This window comes from Numenius arquata, chromosome 5 (assembly GCF_964106895.1).
Source record: "Numenius arquata chromosome 5, bNumArq3.hap1.1, whole genome shotgun sequence".
Classification (NCBI taxonomy): Eukaryota; Metazoa; Chordata; class Aves; order Charadriiformes; family Scolopacidae; genus Numenius; species Numenius arquata.
Genome location: NC_133580.1, coordinates 54,385,516 through 54,410,426, shown reverse-complemented (window position 1 = coordinate 54,410,426; position 24,911 = coordinate 54,385,516). Strand labels below are relative to the sequence as shown.

General features: G+C 36.3%; 1 protein-coding gene across 1 annotated transcript in view; it reads left to right on the top strand.

Annotated features, from left to right (window-relative positions):
* The window catches only part of POLN (DNA polymerase nu), a 102,031-nt gene that overhangs the window by 55,119 nt on the left and 22,001 nt on the right, over positions 1-24,911 (top strand). Inside the window, exons 18-21 of the mRNA XM_074147885.1 lie at positions 12,038-12,120; positions 16,282-16,413; positions 19,177-19,287; positions 23,488-23,566. Of these exons, the coding sequence (XP_074003986.1) occupies positions 12,038-12,120; positions 16,282-16,413; positions 19,177-19,287; positions 23,488-23,566 (405 nt within the window). The remainder of the gene's footprint in view (positions 1-12,037; positions 12,121-16,281; positions 16,414-19,176; positions 19,288-23,487; positions 23,567-24,911) is intronic.

The following is a 24,911-nucleotide window of genomic DNA, read 5'->3' as shown; positions in this document are numbered from 1 at the left end:
CAGGCTGGCATTTTCATATACTTCTAATCGGATATTAGAACATGTAGTCTCTTGGATTTATTTCTCCCCTTTTTATGAGCTTAATGTCAAGTCTAAAATGAATTTGGGTTAAATGAGGAGAAGCTGAAGGAACTGGGGTTGCCTGGAGAAAAGGAGGCTGAGGGGAGACCTTGTCAGTCTCTGCAACTACCTGAAAGGAGGTTGTAGTGAGGTGGGAGTCGGTCTCTTCTGCCAAGTAACAGGCGATAGGACAAGAGGAAACAGCCTCAAGTTGTGCCAGGGGAGGTTTAGAATGGATATTAGGAAAAATTTCTTCACAAAGGGTTATCAAGCATTGGTACAGGCTGACCAGGGAAGTGGTTGACTCACCATCCCTGGAGGTATTTAAAAGATATGTACATGTGGTGGACTTGGCAGTGTTAGTTTTACAGTTGGACTCAATCTTAAAAATCTTTTGCAACCTAAATGGTTGGAGTGGTTCACTTCGTACATTGCAAAACAGTGAAATCCTTGGGTTTTGGAGTTGTGATGAAGAAGAGACATTCCATCTCAATGTCCAAATATGAGATCCTGAAACTATGTTTTGCAGTATTAAGACACATTACAAGCATACCTGCTCTTCACCATCTAGTACTTAGGGTTACATCTAGAATCCTGCCTTTGAAGAGAGTGAAGAAAGGTTTTCATGTGTGTTATGTGGCAGTCCCCTTAAGTAAGTGTAACTGAATATCCCTGCTGGAATCTCTATTTAGAAATATATGACTGTATTGTGATCTTTCAGCTCTGAATTTTGGCTATGGAACTCAGCCAATATTGATTCGCTGTAAATCTGGAGCTCCTAAACTCGGTGCTACCTGCTGGGACTCTCACTAAGGTTTAACATAAGATTCCTTTCATTATCATTGGATTGCCTGGTTTTGTAATACTGTTATCATTTTTAATTAGTTTCAAGGCTTCTGCTTATTTTTCTTTTGTGACATAGATTCTGAAGAAACAATTTTTGCAGTGTTTTTGACTGAATAATTACTAGTACCTATCCATCATCTCTTTGTTTATGTGTTTCTTAGGATTGTTCTTGAGAAATTTTTTAAACCTATGAGGTACTTATAGTATGAGCTTGAATTCCTGTGAGAATAAATGTGGTCTCTTATGGTAGGAAAAGATGCTGACAAGGTGACAGCAGTTATGCAGAAACAGAGAAGCATTCAGAAGAGAATCTCTAAGAAAAAGTAAGGCAGAATCTCTCACACTGCTGCTCAGTGCTTTATGCTTGCTAAGAGAGTATGCCTGGTCTGACACAGCAGTAGGAGACTAGAAGGACCTTTTTGGTCATAAAATAGTTTCAGGTGATAATGTCATAAAGTCCGTTTTATAGATTGGTAGGGTCTTGGCTTAAAACGAGTTGTAACCTACATAGTGCTATTGAAGAGCTGTTGAATTCCCCATTCCTCCTCTGGCTAGAAAACTCCTTTTACTTTCTACCTTATATTAATTCCTACAGTTTATATACCCAAATTATTCTTACCAATGTTGCCTATTAGTTCTCCTTGCCCCCCAGTGTTTGCTTTGTATAAATACTTCAGGAAGGCAATCAACTGTGTTCTCAATCTTCATTCTTTAACAAAACAAGACAAGCTTTCTTAGGTTATTTGTCATCAAAATACCTTAATGAGCTAGTATTAGGAGCAGCTAGTTATGACTACATGGAATCCATGTACATTAATTTGTATTTCTTCTTGGCAAGGAAATTGAGCCTCTGTGGCACTGACTGTTTCACTAAACTGCTTTAGTTACCAAAGGTAACTCTTTTAGGTAGGTCTGAAAACTCTGCACCAGAGCACAGCTTCAGGAATACTTGTATCATGGTCCAGAAACATAACTTAATTTTGGAACAGCCATGAATCTGAGCTAGCAGAGTGATGTATGAAACAAAGAAATAATGACTTGAGAGGCTACCTTTATTCTAATTAATCTAGTGCCAGAGATGTTCTCAGTTGTTCGCACTCAAAATTTGGGTTGGTAAATTGGTCAGGGTCATGGCTCCTGATCAAACAGTTCCTGGGCAGAGTTACTGAATTAGCATGCGCCGGGGATTATTTCCACCAGGCTGCTGGATACAGCACCATGTTTGGATGGTAAGAGAGTTTTAAAGTATGGATAGGTGGTGTTGCTTCCCAGTTAGTCCCAGTGCTGTTTTAATTTCTTTAATATTAAGAAATTAATAGTCAGTGTCGCCTTTCACATGGTTGATTTTTTTCCCCTATTCAATATTCTGGTAGTTTACCACCACCAAATTCATGTTTCTTGAACATGGTAACCAAATTATGTTAACTACCCCAGATAAAATCTCACCAGTGTATTGTACAGGAATACTAATATTGTCCTGTCATTGGAAATAGCTCATTTGACACATCCTGAAGTTGGATTTGTTTTTCCTCAGCCAAACCACACTGTTTCCTAGTTGTTTCTCTGTTTCTAATTCCTCATGCCCTACTTTATAAAAAAAAAATAATCTGTACTTTAATAATTATTTGCAAATAAAATAGCTTGCAGAAAAGCAATAGTCTCTATTATTCTTTAGACTCTGTGAAGGGGTTTATTTCCCATGCAGTGTAAGCACATAGGGGATAGCTTCACAATTAGTACAGTCTGGAGGGGGGAAATGGTGTCAGGGTGCTACCTAATTTTGTTCCTCTCTGCTGTGTTGGAGAAGAGTTTGTTGTGAAATAGCTTGGAAGACAAGCTCTAAGATCTCTGTATATTGCATTTCTGTTTCTCTTTTCTGTCCTATTATTATACTCACTTTGGAATTAGTCAGTGTTTTATATCTGCTTGAAAACATCTTGAAATCAGCTGTAATTGTATCTTCAGATTATGTCTCTAGTTTTGGCCTAGGGGTATTTAGCCTGGTATGTCACTAATGGTGAAGTTCATTATTTTTATTTAAATTTCTGTAAAGAAGATTAAATCATTGTTCTGAAGAAGCATCATTGTTTAAATCAGGCTTGTTTGCATTAGGCAAAATTCTAGATTGAGATTTTCATCCTTCTCTCAATAAACATCACTTGTGAAATATGTCTGTTTCTTAATGAATGATTGTAGTAACTGTTACATTTTTGCATAATAAAAGAATTGTACTAAAGGGTACTCCTCAAAAGATCCTGACAGGAAACACTTGAAAATTATGGCATTTGCAAATATAATGTGCATGATAGCTGTAATCATTCTTGTTTTGCCTTTGGAATACCTTTGTTAACTAGCTCTGCCTCCAAAATGAGGATTTCAATATATATATGTATATATATTTGAATTTTTCTGTTGAGATATATAGGAGACAGATCTAGATTTTTGCTTGTGATGTTTAATTGTTGCAGTATATTTTTTCAACGAGCATTCATGCAGTGGTTTAACTATCGCTTTCTCCACCTACTCCCTTCTGCTCCCTTGTCCCGTTCACACTTTCCCCTCCAAAAAAAAAACCAAAACAAAACTACTGTAAATGCTGAAGTTTAGTAAAGCAAAGGTGTTCAGTTTGGCTTCCCAGAATCAGAGTTTTAAAACATCTTAAGCTCTTGAGTTCAACGCCTCATGGGTGTTGGTGTGGAATATTTTAACAGCTTTACTTTTGCAGCAAAGCAATTTCTATCTGTTTTGAAAGCTCACTTGCAATAGTGGATATTAATGAAATCTAACACTTGTCTTGCTTTGCACTCTGACAAACTGTCTATATGGCACCTTGTAGAAATTTCACCTTGTAGTTTACAGTCCGTTGGAGAAGTGCAGCTGTGACATTTGTTTAGACTAGCAGATAATAAGGCAGAGGGAATAAAGTCTTCAGGAAGCATAATGGCTTTTGTTTTTAGAAGAGCCAAACAATAGCTTTAAATAAACCAGGTTGTTAACTACAAGTTTAACCAGACAGCTTAATTTTATCTCACGTTGGAAGCTTATTATTATTGCGCATTAAATGGTTTCTTAGCATTCTAGAACAAATGAAAAATAAAGTTTTAGAATTGTCACCGCCACAACTAGCACACAAACTAGTGAAAAAGCAAGCCCTGAGGAGGCTGGACAGTCCTCAGTTGTTTTATGGTGTCTGATAACATTTGGTGTGGCTAATTTCATGGAGAGCTGTCTCCAAATAGTCATCGCCTTCTAGAGTGACTAAGATAAAATGCTACATTTTATGACCACACTCCAGAGCGTAATAAAATATTTCCATTTGTTTCATTTAACTCAATTAGCTTGAACTTTAGTGTAAAGCTAAATCTTGATGAAATCAAGAATACAAAGACAATTCTTTAATTGTACTTTTGCCTTTAATTCACTGTGATCCTAGGCATAATAGAAATTTAAGCTGCAAGAAGTGATTTTAGTGAAGATTGAAAGAGATGGGATATACATGGAAGTGTTCAATACCAGGCTGGATGGGGCTTTGAGCAACCTGGTCTAGTGGGAGGTGTCCCTGCCCGTAGCAGGGAGGTTGGAACTCAATGATCTTTAAGATCCCTTCCAACTCTAACCATTCTATGATTCTATGAAGTATCTCATCGCTCTCTGCAGAACCCATTTGTTCAAGACCCTCATATATAGCATGACTGATTTCTTCCTCTTTTGATGGCCCTACCGAGATATTTAAAATCTGCTACTTACTTTTTTCTGAACTATGTAGATGCAGCTTAATGTAGTGTGACATCTCCCTTCTTTCCCTGCTTGTTTTTCCTGAGTAAACTGTACCTTGTTGTAACAGTGTTAAAGCTCCATGTTTTTGTTCTGTGCGATATCTGAGATGGCAGCTACATCATCTTTTGATTATATATTAAGAGTTCTGTTTCCTTCTGTTTCACTTCACTGGTATTTGTCTAAAGGCTGCTCTGATGGTGCATCTATTTCTTTATAAAGTTATGAGACTTCTAACAAGTTCAAGATGGGTAATTATTTGATATTCCTCTACAACTACCTGTACCATCTCCCAAAATGGACTGTGTTCCTTCCTAGATATTTGAAGCCTCTTACAGAAAAGCTTAAAAAGTAGATGTGATAAGTGAAGAACTCTAAGAGCATTCATTTGCATTTGACGTTATTGTTTTATACAAATGGCCTATGACAAATTTTATGCCATCCCTATTTGTATAGACCCCTTAATCTGTTTACGTTTATTTGTTCCTTCAGTGATGTTCATGCTGTTGCTGTTCACACTGGCACCTGAAGCTGGGAGTTAGTTACCCTGACTTCCTTTTATTCTGTGCTCGTAGACCCTAGAATAAGAATGGCCTCTAGTTAATCCATACCTTCAGCAATCACATAACTCAGAAATAAATATCACTTGTCCGTGGTAATTCACTGTGTAAGAGAGACTGAGGATGTGAGAAGAAAGCCCTTTATTTTTTTGTTGCTGTAGGAGTGGAGGAGAGAAAAGGTGCAGATTGCAGAGCAGGATGTGCTCTTTCAAGCACCTTCATTGATGTCAGGGACTTTCTGCTCTGACACATGTCCAGGATTGTGCATTTTTAAAGAAAAATCTTGAAGTGACCTTTTGTTTTGTTAAGACCACTGAAAATAATCACTATCTAATATAGCTCTTCAATATCCAGTATCTGGGACATCAACATGTAGGTAAATATCTTACTAAAGATAATGGATCACTTCACTCCCAAATGAATCTTTCAACAAATTGTTACTGATGATAGCTATAATTTATGCATGACCTTGTTACTATTTCTTTATCTGATCCCCTGCTACTTTAAAATGTAGGAACAGAAGACTTCTGGCCCACAGAGCAAACTGCAAAGACATGTCTTTATCTTCTGTAAAATAAATGAAAGCTAGATATGGTCTTTAAAAGAAGGTTGAGGACTAATGAAATAAATCTTCAAGCAATGGACTATAGAGGTTACTCAGACAAAATAAATTATTTTATGATTAACCACTGGAAGGACTCTTAAAATCCTAAAGTGCTTCTGGAGTCTTGCAAAAGAGTTTTATAGGGGTTATAAAGCTTTTACTGGTGATAAATAGACATAAAACAAATTAAAATGCAGTTTGGTAGGGTACTATACTAAGAGGGAGAAGAGACATGATGACAATATTGCAGAGCTGGCTGTAGTGTAGGAAGAACGACATCAAGCTGACAGTGCTGTAGTCTTTCATTCAAAGAAGTTGAACACAACTAAAAACTCTTATAAAAACCTCTAAACTAAATAAAACACAAATTTAAACTCCCTGAGTGGGAGCTGGTGACTTTCTCCCCTCCGTATTTATGTACATGACCCCTATATTTGCATGAGAGATCCCTGCCAGAGATTCTCCAACATATGCAGTGGCCACTGGAAGACAGCTTTGCCTTTCCCAATGCCAGGGTGGGAATAAATATACATGAAATGCCGACCCTGCATATTACCCTTTAGATTCCTCACATCTCCTCCTCCTTTATCCAGTGTACTACTTAAGATATCCCAATGTTTGTTGATTCATTTATTGGTGCATATCCTTGGGTAAGGAGTTTCTTTGTGTTATTCTGTAACCTTATATCTCACTTATGCAAACCAGGTTATGATAAAAATGCAAATACAAGCATTTGACATAACATCTGAACCTAACATGAGAATTGTTTAGAAGTGACATAGATAAAAAAATGACTTAATGTATACTTAAGTTACATCAGAATCACAGAATATTTTTGGTTGGATGGGACCTTTGAGATCATCGAGTCCAACCAACAAAAGGCCTATCTTTGTTAGCTGTTTCCCCTGCTGTTTTCCTTCTGACAAGATATTAGTCTGCATTTCAGTCTTTGTGGATGCTTCTTTCCTTTTTTTTTTTAGAAAAGCATCTTAACTTTATTTCCACTTTTCTGTGCAGCCTAGACAAATTACATTTTTCATCCTGTTGTCTCTGCTCTTTTTATGAGGAAGACAATCTAGCTGCTTTTTGTTTAGAACATAGTTGTGTAAATGGCACGTAGTTACGGAAGGTGTATATGTATGGTTATATATATGGTTTTCACTGGACATCCTGTATCAAACCATACATTAAAACTATGTATGATAAATATATCTTGATGGGCTAATTGTGTGTACCTCATGCCTGGCTCTCGATTGACACATGAGGCAGTGATCTATTTTGATATGATCGTGGCTTCAGGGAAACTGTTTCCCATCATCTTCCTTTTCTGTATTTTGTAACACAGATGAGCCAGGCAAAAGCTGTTCCAAGATCGCTTCCACGTGATACCTTAAAAATGTCTGAGACAACTTATGCCTGAGCCTTGTCAGCATTTTCCTTTAGCCATGGAATAGCAGCTTTCAAAAAAAAGTGCTTATTCTTGTGCATTGCATTAACAGTTAGCAGACTAGATTATGCATAGCCAATCTTTTCCGTATGTTTAGGATGCTCACATACATTGTGGTATATATTCTGCTTGCCTTAGGTATAATAAGGCAAATGTAATTGAAAAAGTAAGCTTTCAGAACTTACCTCCTACATGATATATCCAGTGGTGATACCACTGTAAAACTCAGCTTTTCTAAAGCTGCAGTTGTCACTAATTATATAAACTGTCTGTACCAGTTTCATATGCCAACATAAAGTTTCAGACACAAACTTACAAAATATACAACCCTCATCTACTATTAAGTAGCAACAGGTGATTAAAAATGAGAGATTTATATAGTTCACTGATGAAATTTAAAAAAGCTGTAAAAGCAGTCAGATGAACGAATGTGTACTCCCTCATATATCCACTCATTTATTGGACACTGATGACCATGTATAAAATGAATTTAATGGCACTCCATCTCATTTCCCGCATCAACAACTCACAGCTAGGACTTGGATTAATTGGCAGATGCAGGAGAGCGGCCAAGAGCTTTGTGGCTGTTATGACTGAGCTTAGCTTGGCTGGAGTGTAATGCAGATCAAGGCAACGCGTGTCTGCCAGATATTGTGTTTGAGAAGTTTGTTCTGCCTCTTCCTGTACATAAACAGACGACTTCCGTCACCATACAACATTTCCCAGAAATGCTGAAATGTCTTATCGCATTCTTTTAAGGCTGGTTTCCTTCCATTTCTACCTGTTCTCAAAGTTTTATTTTGGCATTGCTCAAACTTTATGCCCTGTGGCCTCTGATTATTTTCTGTGTGTGTTCACATACTTTATGCTGTGTGTGCTCATTTTTGTATACTAAAATTTGCATTAATTCTTTCTTTTTAATACTCCTGTAAGGGTTAAAAATAAATCTATCCAGATCTCTACTCTGTATTAAATGTGTTATTCTAGCTTACAGTTAAGCTTTTTTTAAATTACAGATATGATTGCCATATTTTTCTTGGGTATAAAGAAAGTTGATATGTTTTAAAGACTTAATTCAGCAGAAATTCCTTGAGGTGTCCATTGGACCCCATTAATATATGAAAACATACAGTGAATTTTTGAGAAATTATAGAAAATATTCAAGATACTATCTCTGAAAAAGTAAAAAATTACATATACCTGCTTTTAAGTTTTATATCTGCACTGTATGTTTCTTACTAACAATTTGATCTTATACTTTTTCACTCTTTCGCTAGAAAATTTTTCTCCATTTTTTTAAACTCTAAGATTTAGGCATATATTACCTTTTAGGCATACAACCGAGTTCTTAGCAGAAACACCTTTTCAAAGAGTTTGTACATCTCTACTCTCAGTATGTCAGATTTTCTACAATTTTTAGCTGTAAGTTGTTTTGCTCTCCTCACAGACCTTTCCAGATTGTTTAGCTCTGCTAACTCCTTCCAAGAATAATGAGTTCTGTTAACCTGTACACATCTTCCAGCACTGAAGTCCATTCTTCATTCTACCTAATAGATGTGTATCTAATAAAGTACTATAAAGTGAAGTACTTGCAAAGCAGTACTAAATGAAGAAAGGTAAAGGACAAACAAACTGGAGATGTGGAAATAGACTGAGACAAGTATACAGGCAAGGATAAGAATGTAGGAGGTGAAATATTGCACATTTGGAGATGGTAAGTCAGGAGGAATTTGAAGATGATGATAATATTGATTATGAACTTGAACAAATAGCATATTTGAGAGAGAGAGTAATGAGAAAGATATCATAACATGGAAAAATATGTTTCATGGTAGAACTAATAACTGCATATATATTTCCTGCAGGACTTCAATTTCCACAACAAAACCTGCAGCAAATTCTTTCTTCTCTTGAGCTTTTTTTCTGCATGAATTTCTATTACATTGCATTAACATTCTTCCTGTTTCTCTACACATACATACAGTACTGGGTGAACTGAAGTCTGCCTCCATGTCACTGTCTGGGTCCAGCAGCTAAGGCTTTCTTGTGCCCATTTAGCTTCCTTTTTCCTAGAATCAAGTTTATTTGAAAACAATGCATCTCCACTATAGATCTGTTTTACATCATGCCACAATTCAGTGCTGAGTATTTTCATGTATGAGGTAGCTTGCTTAGTGATTGTAGCTTAAAAATTTCTTACACAAGTAAGAGGATAAGAATATCAATATCAATTTTCAATATTGTGATGATGTTCTTGATACGTTCATGATACGCGATATGTTCATGATAAGTCCAAAGCCAAAATAAAAGTTTTAACTTTAAATATGTTCTCACAGTACCCACTAAACAAAATTAATTATCACAAATATAAATTTGTTTGTAGAGGAAACAGGCTCAAGAAGAAAGCTCACTGGGGATTTCTAATGTAGCTGCTGCATTTCTGAGAAATTGCCCCCCCTCCGCCTCCCTTTTGTTATTCAAAGGAATAAATAGCCTTCACTTCAGACTGCAGGAATGCCACTCTGTATTACAGAAGGGATCAAGCATCCTAGATAGAAACCAATCATTGTCAATACAAACAGAAAAAAACATTTTCATTATTAGAAAAAAATGGAATAGTTTTGATAAATGACTTCTGTTTGTTCAAGCACTTGTAATTTATATGGCAATTTCATACTTTTTTGTTCTGGATTCTTGAATGTGCTACATAAATTTACAGATATAGAGAGTGCTAGATGTAATGAGTCTGCCAAGTGCTCACATTTCCCACTCTGACACACTAGGAGGTGTTGACTGACCATTTTGTTTTTAACGTTAGATTAAAAGAAATATTTGACATTAAGCTCTAAAATTTTCATAGCTTCTCATGTATTTCATGACTAACCAAAGATCAGGAAATGCTAAGTGACTACTGCGATTGCCATGATCACGTGATGCGTGTACTTCTGCCCTGATAACTGTGTTAGGCAAGGTTTTATTGTGATTGCTTACAATGGAAACATAGGATCCTCCTCATGACACTGCCTATTGTGATTACAGCAATAAGTCTATTTCTGTTTTTCTCAGTCAGCCTTTTCAAGTTGAAGGCTTGGATGATGCAAAATCGTTCTTAAAATCCTAGCAGTGGGTCTCCCTGTGCACATAATTAAGTTCGTTCTAGTGTCTTCTTTTGCTGTTGAATCATCTGTAGAACCACCAGTCCTTCGCAGCAAGACTCTCATCTTGTGTCTTCCTCAGTATTGTGATTTGATAAGTATGTATGTTCCTCTACAGATTTCCATGACTTCTTACCCACTGTGTTCTTTTTATTATAGTCCTCCTTTTTCAGAGAAATGAGCAGCTAACATACTCGCCCCTTGCTGACCTCTTGGCTCTCAGTTGTCTCTAGCCTCAGACTTGAATAAATCTTCAACTAAACTCTATTGCTGTACTTCTATCTCTTGCTTTCTCTAGGCCTCTAGTTCAAATAAATGCTGTATTAACAAAGCAGTATTACATCTTGCAGTGATTCCCTAGTTTGAGCATTCTTCAGTCTTGGTTCTTCATCTCAGAAAGGTCCTCAGGTAAGATCTACTCTCTTATCAGGTTCTATTTTTCCTCCTGATTCTGGATAGATGCTTTCTCAAGATGTTTCTCAAGTGCCAGGTTCTTCAGGAAATTCCTGCTAACTTTCTTCCAGAAATTGCTTCAGGAAATCCTTAATGATGTCTAGTTTCCTAATTCTGCACTTATTAACTCCAATTGCCACTTTGTCCTCTAATTTGGGTACATTTGGGAATCTCAACCTGCTTTATTCAAGAGCCACGAACTTTTGGCGTGGCATAACTTAGGTGGCAAATTATAAGAGCCTCCAACTACCAGAATGATTGAATTCATCTCTATGTTCCAAATATAATTTGTGTAGGTATTTGTTTTCAGAGTGTGACTAGATGATTGAGATTTCCCCCGATGCACTTCCATTTGAACCAAATGATCAATATTCTTCAGTGCTGTCAATTGTCATTCTTCCTGAAGCTATGTTTGGATAAGGAAAGCACAGGTGGCACGTACTTGACGATTGTAGAGTCCTAGGTTTTTATTTGCAAACTGCTAAATCGATTAGCCCTTTTGTAGCACTATTTACATCAGCTGGTGAGTAAATGGGAACTGGGAAGGATGATGCTTTGCTGGGAGTAAACTAGCTACACTCTCTAGTGTAAGAAACCGCCAGTGCTGCTGTTTTGTGAAGCATCTCTCTTGTGGAGCTCTGTAAGACGTATGGAGAGATTCAGTTGCATGCTTTTATCAGTTATCATTCTTGATAAAAGATTGGATATTCCAATTAGTGAAGCCCTGATATAACCTTTGTTTAAATAAGCTTTAGGTCAGACTTATGCTTTGAGTTTCTATATTCGTCGCGTCTTGAAGAAATGCTACTGCTGAAGAGATTTAATTTTTCTCATCAGTCAATAATGAATCCCCTTCAACCTAAAGTACTAATAACATAGTAGTAGGACTTCTCCTAGCCAAGAACTTGATTGAATAGGAAAGGAGAAGATGAAGATTAAAATAGTTTCATTTACTATGGACTATCACCACCAAAATTTGTAAAGAAGTTGTGCGTTCCTGGCCGAAGAGAAAGGCCCTTAAACTCTTCTGTTGTTATTAAATGGCTATTGACTTTAAATACATTTTCTGTGGGGATAGCAACTTAAATTAGTTTTAACTGAAAATGTATGATGTTTGTTTGTTTGTTTGTTTGTTTAGGAAGGGGATTCCAAGTGAACAAGTGAAACACGCTGATAGAGAGCAAGCAAAACGTATAGTTTACTCAGTGGTTTATGGAGCAGGTAGGCATTTTTAGGAAAAAAACCCAGCTACAGTAGATTGGTACTTTATACATAATTATATATAAGTAGACTGAATTTCTAAAGGTAAGTCAAAGTTTGTCAGTATTACATTTTTATTTTGATCAAGGACTACTAAATTATCCACCCAGTATCAAAATGATCAAGTTAATGCAACCACATTGACATGTACAAATATTATTCTGATTTCCTGTTTATTTGCTGCTGATGTAACTGAAGCATTTGTCTTTATCTAAAATGAGTTTTATTTTGAGTGGACTTCGCATTCTGTTGGTATATCGATAGAGATTAGAATAACCGCAATGAAATTAAAAGAACTCCAATATTGTCTCAAAACACATTTATAGAACCACAGAATGGCTGAGGTTGGAAGAGACCTCTGGAGGTCATAGGATCCAGCCCCCTTGCTCAAGCAGGGACGTCTAGAGCCGGTTGCCCAGGACCTTGTCCAGATGGCTTTTGACTGTCTTCAAGGATGGAGACTCCACAACCTCCCTGGGCAACCTGTGCCAGTGCTCAGTCACACTCACAGTATGAAAATGTTTCCTTACTTTAGATCTCAATGTTTGCTGCTATTTCTTCACAGCTGCAGAAAACCTGCAAAAATGCACACTGCTACTCATTCTGCCTAAGTCCCACCCAGGTCCTAGATAAGTCAAGACAGTTTGCATACTTTCCAAAACTGCCTACCATTTCCTAAATGATGCCTAACTCTCCTTATGCTTCATGCTTAAAATTACCTTTTCTGGGTAGACAGATGCATATGTATCATCAGCCTACAAGCTATTGTGAATTTATTTTAGTGAAGAGCTAACTAAACTTTATTAGCTAACTTCTGCAGAAATCCAAAAGCTCTACAGAAGATGAGTACTTGGAAAACTCATTTAGGAAACGAGAGCTCTAGATTTCAGACTTTATTTAACTTGGAGGAACTTAAAACTGCATCTTGAGTTCTTGGGTGAGAAGGCTTTCTAAACCCTCTCTTGCTGTGACTCATCAATAGTCTTTGAACCAAAGGCAGAGGTGGCCAAGGGCATTCAGTTTATTGTTTAGGGCATTCAACTGAGAAGGAGAAAAACACTTTGAATTTCATCTCTCCAGTATATCTATTTTATGTATAGGGGTGTTTATAGATTCTATACACACGTATAAGAATATATATATACACATGCATTTTTACATTAAGCTATATTGCATTTTAAACGTATGTGTTTAAAATCTGAATTTAAAAGCCCAGCACTAGCTCCCTGCAATGTAAATTCAGACCTTCCTATGGCGAGACTGGGATCAAATCTCCCATTTCCAACCTTAATGTTTTCATCACTAGATTGTTTTACAAAATGCAGTCATTAGCATCCCGACCCCTAGTCCATACAGATGCTACACATTTCCTACCTGTTCCCTTCACTCTGGGTGAAATAGACAGATACCTGACTTAATCAGACTGAATCGCCACAGGCTGAATGCCCTGTAGGTCTGTATACACTCAGTGGAGGAAAGGAAACGCCTCAGTTACTGGGGCTAAAGCCTCCCTCAGTAGAGCCTACATCTGCCTATTCATGCTATAAAGAGCTCAGATGATTAGATTAAGCAGATTGTATTGGCACTCTCTCACTTGCTCTGTACCAGGCACTAAAAATTTCAGTGCAGCAGTGCTTGATTTAAGTATCTCCACTTGTTTGTGCTTTGTCTCCTTCTCTCTCAAATGAGGACAGCTGAAGCACCTGAAAGATAGTAAGATGCTTCAGTTCATTGGCAGTGTGATCAGATCCTAATTAAGACATAACATGGAGTGCTATCACTAAGCTACTTAAATGGAAACTGGGCTGAAAAAACCAATTTATTAGATACCTGAAATTGATGGACTGGATTCCACCCACCATTTTTCTCCCTTCAAGAAATGGGTAACTTTTCATTGAGGAGACATTTTGATACAACTGAAGAGTTTGAATAGTACTTACTTATGTCACTTCTTTTGGGATTGAAAAATACAGAAGCGTTTCCTGAGGAGCTTGCCTGTGTTATGCTTACTGGAGTCAATGGAAATCTTTCATGTAGTAATCTTTTTTTTTTGTTTGTTCCTTTCTATTTTCTTAGTTTTAGGTTACACTTGGTTCATGTTTTCAAGGTCTTTTGTATAATTCTGGAGGACAGAAAATAGTACAATAAAGAAAGAAGAGTCTCATTATGTCTAGGAGTCGGTACTTTAATATATACACCAAATATTGAGAGGGATGATGGTATTACAGTCTCTTGCTTGGTTGGGAGAAATTCAATTCACCTGCTTCTGTCTCAATCATCTTTTAAAACTAAAGCAAAGACAGCTTAAACATCTGTAAAATAAGGAATTAATTCCATTCAATGGCAGTATGTTCAATGTTCAGTATGACCTGAATTGACAGAGGCATGTCAAGGTGTTTAAATGAAAGGCAGAGAAACTAATGATATATTCAGTTTTGAAAGATGATATTACGGAATGGAGAACACAGCAACTCACAGGCTGCTGCTAACAATTCCCCTGGCACAGATACCTCATGCAGAGTGCTCAGGGAAGCTTTAGTGCGCTCCTGAGCCTTGCTTCGCATGGCCCTGTGCTCCTGCACTGTGGAACGTGATCTAACACAATTACATGGCTGTACATTCCCCTCTCTTTGTTTCGCAGGTACTGAATTTCCCTGGAACCTTTCAGACTTCTTGACTGATATCGTGGCTTAATTTTCCTACTGTCGTATGGAATACTTTTTTCTGTATATCAGTAAATTTTAGTTGGATGACGTGGACAAACTTAGATGTTACAGTTCTCTGAGTCAGCCACAGCAGTCTCCTAGCTGTAAACAATATGAGCTTTAGCAAATGGATTTGTCATTTGCTGACCCGGGAAGAAACCCCAAATTAATTAGATGTCAAATAAAAGTACAGACCTATAATAGCTCAACAGGAGTCATCCTGGATGTCTTGTGGATTTCTTCTTCTAGCGCCTTGCCCAGACTGGTATTTCTGCAGCTCAGTGCAGATCCTGGCATGACTGAGAACAAAATGCTACAGAATTGTTCTGAAATGCACGTCAGACTGACAGTGATGGCATTTAGGTGGCTGAAATCTTCTCTTTCAAAAATGCTAGATAATTTTTCTTGGCTGTATAACTGTGGCAATAACTGTTCAATGCCTTGGGTGCCTTGAGACGTCACCTCTCATGTTATCTGCAGACACAGTGCTAGTTTTGTGTTGCTGTGCAGCTGACATAAATATATCTGTCTTTCAAACCTCATATGACTAATGTTGATGTATGTTTTATTTTTACTGGAACTGTTTGGTTTATAAATGTGTTTAAACTGTATTTCTTAGTTTATATTTTCACGCTGGAGAATTGCCTTCATTTTTTTCCCCGCCTTATCTTATAAATGCTCTTAAATCCAACATAACATATATTTCGCACCTATATCCTATCCGAAAGCTATTATTCCTTTCTCTCTCTGTTGAAACACTTTTTCTGTTTTTCTTTTTTCAACGCTTTTATCTCACAACTTGGACCCAAATTTTTACAGATATTGAGGAGCCTAAGATGGTTTGAAATCTGTGGGACTAAGACTCCTAATGGCCTTTCTAAAATCAGGCTACTTGGTCTGAGTGCTTCAGCAGTTAAGTTTTTCTGTGACTTCTACACCAAATCTAGGACTTCTAGCTTAACCATCCACATCTCTATCCTTTTTTAGATCTTCATTCGCATTTGTGTTAATTTAAAATTGATTTCAGGTTCTTTATCTGCTCCTCAACATTTGCAGATTTCAACGCTGAACTAGTAAGACAATACTTAAAGCTACAAAGTTATCCTGTGAACAGGATAGAGATTTCAGGAAGAGATTTCAATCACATGATAAGTTGTAACTAAGAATGTCTTAATTATATACTTCTTACATACCTCTTACTAAGTATATTCTTAATCTAGTAACTTCAGTAAAACATTCAATCTCAAAGTTAAACATCTGCTTTGTTGAGGTATGATTGTAATATATCAGATCTGTCCTTTCATAGAGGTAAGTGAAGTTAACTAATTTCACTAATTGTGAATGTAACAATGCTATTGTATGTAGTGGATTTCTGGTCTGCTTCATTGTGTAATAAAGATAATTTCTTTACCACCAGGTAAAGAACGCCTTTCTGACTGCCTTGGAGTTACTCCTGTTCAAGCCAGTCAATTTATAGAGAGTTTTATGCAAAAATATAAGAAAGTACATGAATTTACAAAGAAAACCATTGAGCAATGCCGAAATAAAGGTAATCCAAAGTCTGTAAGCATAGTTTTGTTTATTAATCAGAACTGTTTGACTGTGAAGACAAAGATTCAGCTTAACCAAAATTCAAATAGTTATAGGAAAAGAAAAAAGTTGGAATATGATTTCGTGGTAAATCAGGTTTTTTTCTCTTTTAACCCTAAGAGGAGCTTGTTAAACCTGTCTGTCTTTTCTCAGAAAGATGCTAACAAAATAAGACATCTATTCTCAGAGTGAACCCTACTTAATGTCAAATTACACTGCATCATTTTGACATATAATGTACTCCAACACAAAAAACCCCCAAAGAACTAGGGAATCTTTTAGTTAATAAATATGCTACATGACTGCTGGACCGTGGAAGTTCAGCCATTTAGTCAGAGAGTCAATTTGCAGAGCCAATTTTTTAAAAGTATTTTTTCTTTGCATCAGTCAGAATTTATGTTCTTGAAGTTCAGGTGGTATCTGTGCTGACAGATGTGTGCAAAGTGCTGCTTGGAGCCAGCAGCTGCAAACTCTTCTTGCATCAAATTTGTTGTTAGTCTACATACTCATCTATATTTAGTGAATCCTAGGAGTGCAGTAATTTGAGGAGAGAAAATATAGCTGCTTGAAATATTTTCTTTTAAAAGCTTATTAGGAGAACTGTCAAAATTGATTTGTTTTGTCTCTTAGGGTGGTATTCAGTACTAAGACATTTTGCAGAAAGAAAGTAAATTTGCAATATAGTTTTACCCATCATCGTATGGGTGAATGTCATGATAGAAACTTATAACTGATTTCTAGTAGTGAAAATTAATAGCATTCCTTCTTTCTAGGGCTTAAAAAATCTCCTGGAAGCATGAACTGTCATTGTGTCACACAGTTGCATTCCTGCATTTATTAATATTAATAAAGAATATCTAGAAAAATATTACACATTTACTATTTATTTTTTTGATTTATTTAAAATAACATAGCATTTTTTTCTTAAAGGTGAATGAATTTCAATAACGAAACCTCGGTGAAAAAGAATTGGGTTTATGAGTTTAGTAGAGATGACTGTCATATCTAATGTCCTTGATTCTCATCAAAACACACTTGTCTAATTAGTACTTACTCCTCCTCTCAATCCCATTGCCTCAGATTTCAGCTTTCCAACAAAAAACATTCCAACCCAGTGAGCTCATTATAAGATAACTTCTTTTTACTTATCTGCAGTTCAGAGGTGAACAGCATCCACCTGACTAATATTATTTAGATGTTTTGATTGTCCAATACTCCATGTAGACATGATAAACAGATAAAGATTATTCATTTGTGATGAAAATATTTTTATTAGGACATATGTTATCATATTGTTGCTATTTGATGAAGTGATCAACATATAAAAAGACTATTTTAAGACCTCAGTCAAATATGTATTTGCAGATTAATCTTTGACCACAGAAGCATACTCTGCTGCTATTATATGAAAGATGGTATTTGTTTGGGGATGCTAATCAGCTATGGGTATTGCAAAGGTGATTCTGTTGTGGAAACATACTACGCAGGAATAAGGATATTACAGTAAATCTATTTTTCCCTGACAATCCAATGTTTCAAGAATTCCATCCATTAGATACTGTCGTTCCTAGAAAACCTTACTTAAACTAGGAAGACTGATTTGACAAAGAATATCCTAACCTCCAGATAATTCAGCTCCTTGTTCCAAAACTGGTTCTTTTTGTATCAGCACTCCTGGAAATACACTAATTTGCAGAAAGCTGTATTAAATCAGCAGAACCATCTTCATCCTCTGTACATAAGTCTGGGTACGTGTTGTCCATAGCAAGGTCATAACTTTTTGCTTGGAGAGGTCTCCTTACCACATGTGCTTGTGTATCTTGATTGCCAAAGAGGACATGAACCTCTGTGGTGGTCTGAATTTCCGTGGTGTCTAATGACAATTCATGGATAGTCAAGGTGACCAGAAGTATAATGAAAGATGTTATGAAGATATGTTTTCAACATAGATGATTTTTCATTTTCCTTAAAATAACAAGTTTAGTTTTGAAGATAAGCTGAGAAAAGGTTTTGTGTGTGTTATTTTGACAAGAGGATCCTCACATCTCTTTTCCTCTCTCAACTCCTCCCACTTGCCCTCCAAAATAGTTATTTTGGCAAAATACATCAATAGGCCTAACATAAGGCTTTTATTGTGTTTTCACGTGTTTCTTTTAAGGTAAAAAAATCCACCACACTAGACGTAAGAAAGTCTGGCTGTGAAAGGGACATTAAAATATCACATAAGGAAAATAGAAAAAAGGTTATAACTTTGGGGTTTTTTCCCCCATAACTATTTTATAATTTTGGGAAAAATTCATTAGTGATTTAATTGCTCTACAAATTGGTTTTTCTTTGCTATTCCCAAGTAAACTATTCATTGCATGGAAAGCTCTAATTTGGCTGCTAATAGATAGCTAATTCTGCTAGGTATTTATAGTTTCATCTCCCACAGAGAGAGTTTGCTGGTATGTCAGTAGACATTCCTAATGAAAATATAGCTTTAATGAACAGAAATTTTCCTTGTATAACAAGTACCAATTCTCTGAATGAAATAATTCTTAGACTAAAAATACGATAAGCATTTAAGGTTTAAATAAGAGAAGCTCTGACTATTTTCAGAGGGCAAAATATTAAATTGAGTCAGGCAGCACATAGTTACAAAAATCTGTATTAAAAAAGATTTTTTGAAATTTAATTTTAATCACTCTAGGAATACTAATTTCTACTTAAATCTTACAAGGTTATGCGGTTTCCATTATGGGGCGTAAGAGACCACTGGCAAATATCAATGCACAGGATTACAAACTACGCACTCAAGCGGAGAGGCAGGCTGTCAATTTCGTTGTTCAAGGTAAAAAACTGCCTGTCTACATTCCCACTTGCCTTCCTATCTCTTTATCTGTTCTTGGCTTTGGTGGACAACAATTCTGATAATCTCAAAAGAATGAATATTCTAGTGGTCTACTAGCGTAGACTACTGAGGCATGAGTTTTACTACGAAAGAGAAGTTTAAATGATGTATTCTATGTACCTTGAAAGTTGCCAGTAAACTATCATAAAACACAATGTTCTAACACACTATAGTGCTGTGTGGTAGTTAAATATAGGTATAGATAAAAACTATATATAGAAAGAATATCTAGAATTCAGTGCTTCAGTGATGTATCGTTGTCTTAAAACATTTTCCTTCCTAGTTTTGATAGCTTGTTACTCCAAAGGGGTTTCTGTGATTATGCTGTTTATGGATTCCAGCTTTTATTTTGCCAGATAGCTTTAGTTCAAGAAATATACAATATCACAAGAATTGTGCATTGTTATTATTTGTTTTGAAATCCAACTCATTCTTTGTAAGGAATGTTAAAACTTAATTCTATGGAAAGCAAGAAAAAGCTGTTTTTTCAGAGAAAAACATTGCAAATTTGCCATATAGGTTGGAAATGTAAAAATCAGCGTAAAGTGCTCAGTTATTAGTTAATCTGATGTATTAACTGTTTAAATCACTTGGGGTTCAGTCTTGTACAGAATTTAACTACCTAAAATAAAAACCAAAAACTGAGCTGGTAGTCCAAGACTGAGGTCCCTTTACTAAGCTACCCCTTGGAAGAATTACTTTTTTTAACTGGATGATCCCAACAGGTTTTTCATTAAGTTATATTGGAAGCGTACAATTTACAGACAAGTAAAAAGTGCTTTCTAGAAATAGTGATGGTGTGCTTTTTATAACGTTACTTGAATTTTCCTTTTGAAAGGTTCGTTTGTTTTTTCTTTTTTTTTCTCTCGAAAAATTATTCATTTTAAGGTTTCCTTTTAAACATGAGTTGAGTATTTATGTCATGTTTGACAATCCTTATAATTAGTAACTGAATTCAAGTACTGTCTCTGCAAGTATACATACAGATCTAGAATTCTGATATATATGCTGTTGCTCAAATAATAGCTGTGCTCAAGTGATGGCTGCCTTGCTGTATTAAGCTCCCAAATGTAGGATTTTAAAATACCCTGATAAAATCAGCAGCAAAGCTTGCATGTTTGTAACACTGGGCATGCCTATGCAACCTTCTCAAGAGACTTGTGTTCAGTTTACCTGGGTTTCAGTCCAGCTGGCCAGCAGCCCTCTACAGTTGAAGGCACATACATATTGAGCTAATCCAGCGGATCCTGCTGAGTGTACAGTGTAGCATCAATAAAGCTACACGGCCTTCTGAGCAGCACTTGCTTATGTCCATCTGTCCAAAGAGCTTGGAGTGGAGGCAGAGCTATCACAGGACTGTCTATGAAACTCTCACTTATATGTAGCTACAATAATAAGATTATAATATTTCATTGTCAGTTCAAATAATAGTTTAGGACAAATCTGATGAAAAATTGAATCATAGAATGGTTAGAGTTGGAAGGGACCTTGAAGATCGTTGAGTTCCAACCCCCCTGTCCTGTACAGGGACACCTTCCACTAGACCAGGCTGCTCAAAGCCCCATCCAACCTGGTCTTGAACACTTCCAGGGATGGGGCATCCACAGCTTCCCTGGACAACCTGTTCCAGTGTCTCACCGCCCTCACAGTAAAGAATTTCTTCCTAATATCTAATCTAAATCTACCCTCTTTCAGTTTAAAACCATAACCCCTTGTCCTATCACTACATTCTCTGATAAAGAGTCCCGCTCTGTAATGTAACCATTATTCAAAATGTGCAATATTAGAAGGTGTGATGAAGCAGGGATTAAAAACTAAAATATTCAGTATTCCCAAATTTAAAAAAAAAAATCATTCTAGATTACAACGATTTTTTAATTTCAGGATTTCAGATATGAGATAATATTTTAAGACTGTAAAAACTTTCTAAATGATGCTAAAACATTTTATCAGTATACTAAAATGCATTTAATATATGTGTTTTATAATTATATCTAATAGTCTAATTAATTTAAGCAGTTTGTGTTTTGGATATGGTAGCAGCAACTGATAGCAGAATACTTCTGATGCATGACAATATTGAGAGAAACGTAGAGTTCCAGCTTTAACTTTCTACCACTGGATTTTCCACAGTTCTTCCGTAGTGCTCATTCTATTTTTGAATATTTCCCAGTTCAACAGTCTTTACCAATGTACAGCATAATATTCTTCAGTTATAACTCAGCTCTACTGAACTGCATAGAGCAAATAATTTTAAAATTTTTTTTATTTATAATTGTGGCAAAATCAACCAGAAAACTATTTAATATAAACTATTAAAATATCTCTAAAAATTATATCTCAGAAAAAAATGTCTTGAGAATCCTTTTATATTTTATTACTTTGTGGTGTTTTATGAAGAATACATACAGAATATATGTATTGTGATGGGCTAAATGCTCAATTATATAATTTTGTTCTCACAATTATTAAGAAGATGTTTACCTGACCTTTGCTGAAACATCCTTTCTTCCTTTTTATATCAATGTGTTGATTAATGTGTTGTATTGAATCAGTTTGACACATAATTTGAAAAGGAAAACAGGACAGATATTTGAGGCTACATTTGCAATAGCCATCTCAATAATCAGCAGTGGATCTGCACTCGGTATAGTTAATTAGTAAAACAGTCTCAGTATGGAATTCAGAGGAGACAGTTTGTGATAGAAAACCATGAAGAAAGAAGAGGTGATAAGTCTCTCTCCTCGATCTCTTAGATGTTCTCTCTTAGCCAGAAGGGTCAACCATGTCCCGGGGTGCCTCAAACACACCATAGCTGGCTGATCGAGGGAGGTGATTGTCCCACTCAACACTGCACTGATGCAGCCCCACCTTGAGTACTGTGTGCAGTTTTTGGCATCTGAATATAAGAAGGACATCAAACTATTAGACTGTGTCCAGAGAGTGCAAACAAGATAGTGAAAGGTCTGAAAAGCAAGACTCACAAGTGGCTGAGGTCACTTGGTTCAGCTTGGAGAAGAGAAGGCTCATGGATGCCCTCATCGCAGTATACAACTTCCTTAAGGAAGGCCACAGAGGAGGAGGTGCTGATCTCCTCTCTCTGGTGGCCAGTGACAGGACACGAGGAAGTGGAATGAAGCTGCATCAGGGGAAGTTCTGGTTGGACATTAGGAAAAGGTTCTTCACTGAGAGGGTGGTCAGTCACTGGAACAGGCTCTGCAGTGAAGTGGTTGCGGCACCAAGCCTGTCAGAGTTCAAGGAGCATCTGGATGATGCTCTTTAGTCGTATAGATTAGTTTTAGGTAATGCTGCAAGGAGCAGGGAGGTGGACCAGGTGATCCTTATGGGTCCCTTCCAACTTGAGATATTCTGTGGTTCTATGGTTGTCTCCCAGTAGAGTGCCCTTACCATTTGCCTACCTGGCTGTTCTTTAGCTCTGGAAGCTGAACCGTTTGGAAGAAAGAAATGAAAATTCATTGGGTGCAAAAAGGAAGATGTCTACAGTCTAGTACATGTAGGATATATGATGGGACAAGGGGAATCATGGCTTCCAGTCCTTACTTAAAGGAGTGTTTCTGTATTTTATCTGATAAATCTCTATGTAAAATCTATTAATCCCCCATTGCATGGCTCAGAACAGACCCCTTCACCAAATTGCAGGCCTAAAGAATCATTCTGTTCTGATAACCAGAAATGCGTAATCTATTCTGTAACATGACACTGTTTTATGCACCACTGCTCTTAATACTGTAATGTGATGAATATACATTGCATACACATGGAAACATGAAAAAGCATAAAATTAAGTTTCTTTTGTGACGTTTAAATTTTAATTGATTTATAGGTCAATTTTTTACAAAAAGCAATTTTTTAACTTATGGCCATAACTGAAAAATTCACATTTAATTAACACATAATTTCATATTTTTATTTTCTGGTTTTAATTAACATATAATTATTTAGTTTGTGATTTATTAATCTTATGATCTGTTTCACATATTACATGAATTGAATCTGCTAGTTCTGCAAATTTTCATAATTCAGAATCTTTTCATGTTTTTCATTCCTATGCCAGAATTTCAAGAAGAACATTTTCCTTCTGCTTGCTTTAAATTAAATGCATATCATTTGCTTTCATAGGATCTGCAGCTGATCTTTGTAAAATGGCTATGGTGGAGATTTTTACCTCTGTTGTCATTTCTCCGACATTAACAGCCAGGTTAGTGATGAATAACTGCAAAACTTTGATTTTAAAACAAAATTAGTTGAAATTAATGTGTTTCTGGCATTTTAAGCAGCTGTAGAAATATCATGTATGCCTCTGAATCTTTTAACAAGTGAGGACTTGTGAGATGGTTTTATACATTCAAAGCTATATCTTTGTGCTTAAATGGTTGGATCTGTAAATCCATCCCAAGGCGATGAAGTGCCCTGGGGCCATTTAGACTCACTCAGATCGAGTTCAGTGGTAGTTCCGCCTCTTTGAAATCAAGCCCACTGATCATATCCTTCCTGTATTTTGAGTCTATTGTACAATGGGAATTGAACATTCAATGGGCTGGGAAAAAAACAGGAATCAGGAAACCAGTGCTCAAGCAAAATAAATGAACATTTTTTTATTCTTGTATAGATGGCTTTCCTTTGCTAAAGGAAAGCTAGATCATCATGCTTCTCTTCTGTTGTGACTGCTCGTAGTTGGGTAGGAGATCACAGAATGTCCTCAAGATTTTTATGCCACTGGCAGAAAGAATGAAGTCTACTTTTCCTGTAATAAAGGCTGGAGGGGGATGGTGCAGAGAGTTAGTGAGCATTATTATTTGCTGCAGTAGAAAGATACTTTGAAGGCAACCATACAGAAAAAAACCCAAACAAATGTTCTCATATTTTGTAATGCTGTAGTAAACAATCCAGCAGAACATGAATTTTTGCTTTTGATAAAAGCAGGAATAGTAGGTAGTGCAGAACATCAGTGTTTCTGTTGTCATCCAGAAGGGGAAATCATAAAAATTTAGCTGTAGCAATCATGTATTAAGGACTTCCGTGGGAGTGTAGGTCACTACAAAGTAACAGGGTTTGGCCTTCCAAACGTACTTTACAATTATGTGTAATATCCAACCCTATAAATACTCTGCATATTTGTGTGTGTGCGTCATTTACACACAGCAGCATTGTCTTATTTGATCAATGTTTCAAAATGTAGTTTTTAATTACAAATATAAATTGCGTGTGTTGAATTCAAAAGTAGAGTCACTCCTATGCCAAAAATAAAACTTGTCCTGAGTAACACTCTTAAGTATTCTTGCAACTTTTTGAGAAAATACTGGTGAATTATTACCGAAAAAAAAAAGGAAATATGTGGCCTGCTAGTACAAGTCTGAAATAGGAAATGGTTTTTTGGTGGGGATACTGCATGCATTCAATGATACATTTATGTGTTAAATGTTGGATGATGTACTATAACATACTGCATTGGACATTTTGGGGCAGATTCTCTGCACTGATTATAATTCTTTCTGCTGCCTGAGTTGTACAAACAGACCAGATTCTGGCAGCTGTGGCCTGGT